The sequence below is a fragment of the Acanthopagrus latus genome, chromosome 23 (assembly GCF_904848185.1).
Source record: "Acanthopagrus latus isolate v.2019 chromosome 23, fAcaLat1.1, whole genome shotgun sequence".
NCBI classification, from domain to species: domain Eukaryota; kingdom Metazoa; phylum Chordata; class Actinopteri; order Spariformes; family Sparidae; genus Acanthopagrus; species Acanthopagrus latus.
In genome coordinates, this window is record NC_051061.1 from 12375180 (window position 1) to 12384428 (window position 9249).

General features: G+C 47.2%; 1 protein-coding gene across 1 annotated transcript; it reads right to left on the reverse strand.

Annotated features, from left to right (window-relative positions):
• On the reverse strand, positions 1 to 8880 carry cbx4 (chromobox homolog 4 (Pc class homolog, Drosophila)). The gene is made up of 5 exons (XM_037089818.1): positions 7395 to 8880; positions 7216 to 7259; positions 6495 to 6560; positions 4540 to 4606; positions 1 to 2918 (listed from the first exon to the last, which is right to left on the reverse strand). Exons 1-5 carry the CDS (start codon positions 7461 to 7463, stop codon positions 1512 to 1514), a joined length of 1653 nt encoding a protein of 550 aa, XP_036945713.1. The 5' UTR covers positions 7464 to 8880; the 3' UTR covers positions 1 to 1511.
• Between the last annotated feature and the right edge of the window lie 369 nt (positions 8881 to 9249).

The window sequence follows — 9249 nt, forward strand, 5'->3', positions numbered from 1 at the left end:
TCGTATCTCATTCTTTATTGTGAAACATACCATCCAATAAGCTGTGCCAACGGCAGTAAGTCAACCAACTCGTGGTATAAGATCCTTTATAACAATCGTATTCGAACCAAGTGCAAGAAAAAGAACAAAACAAAGCCAAAGATCAACAAAAAAGAGCAAACGGACCCAAATTGTCTTCAAAGAGGGCAAATTACTTGCAGCTTCTGATGCAAAGAACATCTTGTCAAGTTTTATGATCAAATTAAACATCAATAAATATGCACTCTTCACTTTTATCATAGCTTTTTTTTTTTTTAGCATTCTTACTGGTTTTGTATCAAATGTGCATGGAAGGCAATTTTCGACTCAAATGTAGGTTACATCCAACAGCTTGTGACGTGTGAATCTTCAGCAGCATAATCAGAAAAGCCTGCACTCGTTGGATCGCCTGTAACAGTATACAACAGTCAGCCTCGCAACTCACATTTGAATCTGCATAACATACTCATTAATGACCCTGGTCACCTTTTCTAAAGCAAGTAGCATAACGTGTGTTTCAGATCATTTAATGAGCTTCATTAGCTAAATGAGATGAATATCGCTAAGCTGTTTCATGTCAGGAGACTCGGAACAAGACTAGCGCGCTTTCATTAAAGTAACTCCAGCAATGTTGTGAGGTCAATAATGAATGAGGTCATAAATCACAACCTAATCATGGTATGAATCAATATGTTGTCCTAACGGGAAGTCGCACATTTTGATGAATGACATGATTTTCTTAATGGTGACTGACCTTTTGGAAAATTACATGTCGCCACTAATGTTTGCTAAAGGTGAAATGTGCAATATACAGTAGATCAGGTTGCAACAGCATATTCACTGACAGCTCTGATGCATCTCAAGAGACAAAAGAAAAAAAAAAAAAGTCTTAAAAGTTGTGGACGTGGCAGAGTGCGTCCCACAGTTTGTGTACACTGTATTCAGACGCACCTGTAACAAAACAAACCAATTCATTCCAACGATATCTGTCTGGGAGTAACAATCAGTGAAATAAGACTTTAAGGGAACAGCTGTCTCACCACTAGTAATGACACAAACCAACGTGTGAAAATGTTATTAAGTGCTTTCATTTGATCTTCGATCACATATACCCAACAACTTCCTTTCTACCTTGTATCAGGACCAAAATAAGTGATATTATTCATACAAAATATGTATAAACCTTCATACATCTCAGATTATACGTTTGGTACAGTTATGAAACAACAGCAAAAGTATCCCATTAAGCTCCATCTGACAAATAAACTGATTTTTTTTGGGTGGGGGGGCAGATGGAATACATCCACCTGAATGCATTCGCTCAAATCCTCGAGGGCACTTTCTTGGCTACAACATCATAGAGTTACAGTATAAAACATTATAAGAAACATATTGAATTTGAATGATAAATTATAAATTTCCACATATACAAAATTCTGAGGTTTTTACATATGCACATATTAACAGGTAGTCCCATTTTACAAAAAGGTTTCTCAGAAAGACACGTATTCCTTGAAGGTGACGGTGAGACTGTTCGTTGTGATATCAGTGATTATGATATTTCCCATAAAAGGGGAGATCTTTTTCACAGGTGCTTTTGTAGATTTCTCTGTGGCTGGCTGGGTGTCTTCGACCACAGGAGGTGTGTCTTCGACAGCAGGCTCCGGCTCCGGCTCCGGCTCCAGCTGTACCTCCGGTTCCACCTGCTTCTTAGTCTTTGGGCAGCTGAGATCCATCGGTTCCTCTTGGCTGCCAGAGTCCTCATATGCACATGTACTGCTGTGGCGTGGGCCACTACAGTGGAGGTCCATCGGTTTGTCCTGAGGCGGCGTGAGCACAGTGCTGGGGACGCTGAAGCTTCTGGAAGTCAGGTACGCTTTAGAAACACCCCTGTCCTCGGTGGGATCCGTGAGCTTTCGCTTGCGGTCGTTTGGAAAAGAGGGGATCCTGATCTGGTCGACAGCTGTAGGGGTCGGGATGTTGGAGTCGACGGACCACGATGTCATGGGTGAGCTAGCGGTCAGCTGAAGGGGTAGGTCGTCTGGTAAATCCGCCTGACCGCGAGCCACCTCAGTGTTGTATTCCTCTGCTGTGCTCGGCGAAGGTTTGGAGAAATGTCTGTCCTTTTGGGAACACTTCATCGGATGCTCTGCCGCAGGGAGCGAGCTGCCGTTACAGAGCTCTTTGGGGATACCGTTCTCCGGGTACTCCAACATTTTGGTCGTGTGCGCTGGATTGTTCTCCGATGGTTTGGCGTTTTGGGGTTTCTCTTCGCTTGACGATTCCCCGTGTTTACCCTTGGCTCCCTGAACCTTGTTGTCCATATATTTGCTCATGACAATAACAATACGTCCATTCTTGTTTTTGTTCTTGATTATCTTCATTTTGCTGCTGATAGAGCTAGGTAGGGTTGCATCTTTAGGATTGGGCTTAAGGGCATGTTCGCTCTCAGCCTCTTTAACGGCTGGTTTCCTGACCTCCACTGCCAGCTCTTTGACCTTGCTCAAGCAGCCTGTGTCTTTGTCCCGAACCCATTTCTGTTGCAGGGCCAGCGGTAAGTTCCAGCCAGGATTTGCTGGTTTACTGGCCGGTTCTTGAACTTTGACCACCTCTTTGAGCCTCGAGGCCTGTGCGTCGTACATGTTCAGGTGAGGCTCGTAGTGGTGGTGCTTCTTGCTGTTAAGCTGGTAGATGAACTTCTTCTTGCCGTTGGTTAGCTGTTCAGCAGGCACCTCCTGGCTGCTGGGCTGATACTGATGGTGCTTCTTGCTGTTCAGCTGGTACTGTTGAGGCTGGGGGCGCTGGACCTGGATGGGATCGGACTTGACGCTGGTCTCTGCATCCTGAGATGATTCCTCGAAACCTGCAAGGATACTGGATCTTCTGGCAAATGATGGTACCTGAAAGAAAGAGACGACACACCAACTTTAACATGTTGTCATCCAAATCTTATTGTCAACTCAGTATGATATGCCAAATAAAGAAAACTTACGGAAAACAACTGACACTCTCAGATCTCTTTTATGGTCGCCTGTGAAGTTCGTGACCACTAGTAACGCTATGAATGCAATGCTTTTATATTTGTACCCTTTTGTTTGCACAAGGATGCACGTGACTATACACATTCCTATCATTGGTTTTACACCACTGGTTGGCAAGAAAAGCATAACTTCTGCCTGCAAGGCAGGGAGGACTAAATTGTATGTAACCAGGTGTGGTTTTGAAACTTGTTTTGTGATCATGGAAATGCATTCAAGACATTTCTTAGACCAGAAAGATTCACACACTGCATTTTGACTTGAGTGAAACAGAAATTTGTTTACAAAAAAAACTCCACAGGGCACCTTTAAAGGTCTTATTAGTAAGAAAATATGTTTTTTATTCTCATTCCCAAATCATCAAAAACTGATACTTTGGAATGGCGGCCAACACCAACAATAATCATAAAGCATCAGTCTTTGAAAAGATGGGACTGAGGTTCAAAAACAGTTTTCTTACAAATTGGACCTTTATCCTTTGAAATAAATAAAATATGGCCATGTCTTAAAGTGGTACTCCAGCGACTGGGTATTAGTTTCTTTCAGATCCACCAGATGCAGTGTGTGTTGAGTCAACTTCATTACTTTAAGTACTTTAAGTAAGTGTGTATGCTCAAATTACAAGATAACACTTTTTGTTAGAAATTGGAAAAAACTATCAAATGAGTGCCCGGCTTATGACCTCCCTCCCACCCGCCATGCCTCTCCCCCTCCCTCCTCCTCCCCCTGTACAGACTGACCCCTCAGGCCGTCAGAGGGGCACTGCAGCGGAACGCTCAAGACGCTTTGGCTGTGACCTGAGGTCAGAGAAGTGCCACCAGACATGTCACGCTTTATCCCTGATCGCTGGCCACGTGTCACTCTGGCAGAGTGCTATGCCTCTTAAGGAGTGACACTACATAGCAATCAGCTCCGAGTCTCTGGAAATATATAATCACATTTGGCTCAGAGTACAGTCCTGTAAAGGCCTCAGCTAAGATAGTCAAAGTGCTATACAGGGCTACTCTCAGCCATCTATTTTTGTCTTGGACACCATTTGCAAACAGGGAAATGAAATAAAAACATTCCCTGGATACAGATTCACTGGGTGCCTACAATAAAACTATCTCTCTCTCTCAAAAAGGAAAGGGAAACAATGTTTTGAAGCTATTTACCATGAAGAAATCATGAACATGCTGCTGAAATGAGTGCACTCAAGCAGTACACGAGTAACCTCAAGCAACAAATCCAGTTTCATAATGAGTGTGGAGAGCAGTCCAGCTGCAGAGCCCCATCCTCTCTTTGGCTTTTACTCCGCTTCTGTCAAAGAACTCTATAAATAACCCCGGCCCAAATGACGGCAGCTCTAAAACACCTGACAGGACCCTTACCCTCTTGGCCTCTCACTGACTGAAACTTACATAAAGGCTCGGGGAAAGCAGGACACTTTCCACAGAAGCCATTATGTCTGCGGTGACTCATCGATGATGAACATGATAATTACCTGCAGTAAAAGATGTTTTGGTTTTGGCCCCCGTTTACGGTATCCCATCAGCTGCTCCTGCCTCTCTCTGTGAAAACAAAAAAGATAATTACATTTTCTTGCACCATGTTTACCTTCTAACCAACATCTCATTTGACAGACGGTGACTCAATGCTCCACTTGAGAAATCCAATTAAATCTGATGGTAAATTACAGGCCTTGACATTTGGAGTATTCATTCGTTTCCTTCTACCTGTTCAAGGTCAAAAGTGGAATTTTGATTCGAGGACTAATGAATGCCCACGTGTGACCTGCTGCAAAGCATTATGGTCCTTATTTGCATCGCTCTCCATGGTAATCGGCCCATTCCATATTCTCATTATCCCAGAGAAATTCAATTAAGGCTACAGCAGGGAGAATCTCTCCCTGTCTTGCAGACACCCTCCCTCCCTCAGCACGCCCTGCCTCTTCTTACATTCAATCTCTAATTAGGGTCACGAGGTAGGGATGATACGGGATAAAAACAACACTGCGGAGGACTTCTGGGATGCATGTTGCTGTTGAAAACATGCAAACCGCCACTGCTTGAGCAACACGACGCCCACACTTTGATAAATATCCAACAAACATCTTGTGGAAGAGTTTTGATTGAGGGAGGAGAGAGTGAGATGTGTTATTGTAGCTGCACTGACTAGACTAAGCACCGGGCTGTCTCTGAAATATCCCTGATATAAACCTTGACTCATCATTGGCTCATAAATAACCAGCGGTGGCTGAAGGCCGACTGCACTCAGGCTGCACCGGGCATGCGTAAAGCCCAGCCCAATGTTGGCCTCCTGCTACAGATGTTCAAACTATCAGGGCTGCCAGAAAATTGCCACAATAAACAGTCGACATTTTAATGCTATAATGTGTGCGACTTCCAAACGGCATCCAACGGGGTGACCCCCTGTTCACAGAAGATTTGGCAATTACAGCCTCCCTTGTCGGATCCCCTCCCCCATCCTCTGGGAGCCGAGAGGAATCCACACACACAGCGCAGAGGCAGCACTCCATGACCATCACACACACACACACACACACACACACACACACACACACACACAGCCAAGGCAGGGAGGCAGGCAGGCTGTGGGGGAATATGAGAGCGGTACACTGGAAACGCTGGAGAGCACTGCGTGTCAATTAGCCTTTTCAGAAATGCGAATTCCTTTCCCCAGCCATCATGTCTTTACCCAGAGTGGCCTGATGGCCTACAGAGAGAGAGCACATCTCACAGGCCTCATGGGCCAAGACGAGATGTGGCAAAGCGAGCGCCACAGGGCATTCACATTCAATGGCGTCCCAACCTTTCGAGATCGGCATGCATGCGTTTATGATCACGTCACAAGCCTCCACTGTTGACCCAAGACCGAGAGCAGGTCGAGCATTTCATGCATGTGCTTCCACAAAGTAAACATGGTTGTTGCATGTCATGGTTTCCCTCATACTGATAGTGATGAGGGTCCCATCAGGCAGCAGCTTGACCTTCAAGAACCTAAAATAAGATCATTAACAAATATGTTGTAGCTTGATCCACATGGGGAGCATTGCTCACTGGTCCAATATGCACCTTCTGGCAAAAACAAAACAAAAATGGCAGCTACTTGAGTTTCCCCCCTTTTAAAACTGGGTCAAGGCCCGTCTGTCTTATTTGTGACGCAAAATCGCGCAATCGGACCATAATTCTGTCGATGGGGTACATCCGTGCAATTTTTCTTCCTCCGATTTAGGAATTCGCACCACCTACATCCCCAAAGCTTTTCCCCACGGGAGTCGAGTCCTGTGGGGAAGGGGGGAGAAGGAGGAGGAGGAGGGGGCGGGGCGGCTCAGTGATCAGAGTCACTGGGTCGCCCCTCCTCCCATGCCCATATATGGCCATGGCTGAAGTAGGGAGGCTGCGCGGGGCCTCTGTCCGAAGTCCACATCTCTCTCACCTGTGTTGAAACGCGACGAGGAGGCGCGGGTCAAGGATGTTTTCCTCTGGCTCCCATGTGTTGTATCTGGCGGAGAGGAGCAAACAACTGTCAGAGGGAGACATCACGTGCACATTTCCTATTTTGTAACGGACACACAGGCCTCACACACACAAACACACACACACACACACATTCCCAGATCTTCACCCATAACTGTGCAGTCGGAGCAGAGTGCACACAGGTGAGGCGGGCCGGCAGTTTAAACATCAGAAGATGTAATTTAAAAAAAAAAAAACTATTATTCTCATGCACATAAAGAACATAAAGACCGAATGCTGTCCGCGCCGGACGCGTTGCAACTGCGCGGCGAGGAATGTCAAACCGATATTGCGCGTATAGGCTCTCCAAGCGGTCCTCCAGCACACATACAACATACAAGTCGGCCATTTTAGCACCACTGTCTCGTAAATTCGCTGGCAGAGCAGAAATAATTAAAACGGGATTACATGGCTGTGCCTACCCCCCTTTCCCTCGCATAAATTAGTGAAGGCATCCGCGGAGCCACTGAAACGCATACCGGGCGCGCTCTCCCGGTGCACGCACGCACGCACGCACGCACACACACAACACACACACGCACACGTCCTTGATGACTGGCATGTCCAAACTAACAACATTTTCCCTGCAAAATGACGCGTCTGCTCATTGCACTGATTGGAAACGTTGCACGGAGACTTACTTGGGAGACCATCCTCGCCACTTGACCAGGTACTCAATCTTGCCCTGTGATGGTTGGAGAAGGAGAAGAAGAAGGAAAATTAATAATTGAGGCTCGTGTCAAACGCCGATGTCTCAGCGTCCAGAGCGCGTTTTTTGCAAACATGCCCCCCCCCCTCTCTCTCTCTCTCTCTCGGTTACCTTGCGGATGCGCTTCTTTTCGATGCCCTCCACCGCAAAGACGTGCTCTCCGGCGGCGGGGAGCTCCATTCTCGCCTGGATCCGATCGCAAGGGGGACGTCGACGGCGAGGGGGGGGGGAGTAGGTGAAGTGTTGGCTACGGCACCCGTCGATGTGCCTTCCGCTCGGTGCGTGCTGTGCGCGCTTGGTAGTTTTCCAGTTGTGTCCAAATCCAACTGTATTCCCTCCACCTCCTCGCTCTCCTCGCTCGCTCTCCCTCCCTCCGCACACTCCACGGCGCTGGCTATGAGCGTACAGATATTCACAGTGGTGCGGCTGCGAGCAGCTCTCTTCGCGCACTAGCTCCAGCTCGGTGCATGACGTCAGGAGGGGAGGGGGGAGGTGGAGACCTTGCACAGGGGTTGGGGTTCATCCCGTGCGTACTGGACTGCAAAAGAGGGATGTCTGGAAATTCAAATCAGCCGCTACGTTACTGTTAATTCACAGATGCATAAAATCCACTCCTGCAGTTTTTTTTTGTTTGTTTGTTTTATTTTTTTAATTTCATTTTTTAAAAACAGTTTGTTGCAATGGCGGAGCTGCTGGGGACTCCTCCTCCACCTCCTCCACCCCTCCACCAAAAATGCTCTGAGTGGGTATGTTTGGACTTCAATTAAGAGTGCAATAGATGCAAACACTGCCATTAACACGAACATTTGAATACGAATCTGTCACAACTGCTCCAAGCATGTTTTTTTTGTTGTTTTTTTTTTGTTTTTGTTTTAAAGCTGCAGAACTGCACCAGAGGAGAGTGGAGACGACCAGTTTAGTCATCTTCAAACCTCCACATCAGTGGAGAACACTGTTTCAGGGAGACTTGTCCAGCAGTGCTCCAACAAAGACACACCACCGTTGGTTTTTTTTTATCACTTCTAACTGAGGCTGACGCGCTGATGAAAGACCAGTTCCCCTTTTATTTCCGATCCCCTTGAAGCAGCGCAGTTGCAGACGCAGCCCTCGTTCGATCCGCTTTACCGCGCTGTGCAAATATAGGTCACAGTCTCCTGGTCGTCAAACCAGTGCCGTGTCCCCCCCTCTGGGCCCAACTGCCGTTAATCTGACACACGGCTTCAGTCTACCTGTGGCAACTTTTCTAGAAGCTCAACTCCTTCACTGCCAGGGCGCTCAGCTCTGGGTCCCCCCCCACCCTTACAAAAAACAACAACATTACAGCCTGTTCCTGCTCGTAATATCTGCTCTCTCGTCTGCAGCCTGACAATTTAAATCCAAAATCATCAACCACAACACCAGCGAGTGTGTACTCTGCGCTGTAAATGTCACCCGACGTTGAGTCAGCTGGATTTATGGGCGCTTAATTGGAAACATGAGGACAGAATTTGCCTCCCCGCGCATCAAATGTTGTGCTTTCCTGCGCGTAAACTGCGATCCGTGCGCACGGCCGCCACCAGAAAAGGCGCAGTTCCCTCTCGCATCTCGAGGAGTCGGCTTCAAAAGGACGTCTGAACAGGCGAAAAGCCCGACGCTTTTTTCTCGCTCTAAAAATAATTCGGCACCACAAGGGTTAAAACGAAGCCTCCAAGCAGAGCGGCAGCGGCCAGCCTATTAAACACAGGCACGATATATCTCTGCCCTGCCATATAAGGCAATGGACAAAAAGCGCCCAAATAACGCATTTTGCACTCGTCCATTCCCGAGTTTTGCGCTAGAATCGGGCACGGGAGGGGGTCTGGAGTGTGTGGGTCGCGCACATGCTCGATCAAAACTCGTGCTTTTCGCCCTATTCCTGTTTTTTTCCTGCGCCCTTCAGCCGCGGCCAGGGAGCGCATACGCCCTGCTTCCCTAGCAACAACAGCAT

What these genes read in the sequence shown, in the direction of transcription:
- cbx4 (XM_037089818.1), bottom strand. Translation starts at nt 7,463, where the DNA reads ATGGAGCTCCCCGCCGCCGGAGAGCACGTCTTTGCGGTGGAGGGCATC. An exon ending in TGGCGAGGATGGTCTCCCAA is followed by an intron (nt 6,561 to 7,215) that starts GTAAGTCTCCGT and finishes CCTCTCCGCCAG; the next exon opens with ATACAACACATGGGAGCCAG. An exon ending in CAAAACATCTTTTACTGCAG is followed by an intron (nt 2,919 to 4,539) that starts GTAATTATCATG and finishes TCTTTCTTTCAG; the next exon opens with GTACCATCATTTGCCAGAAG.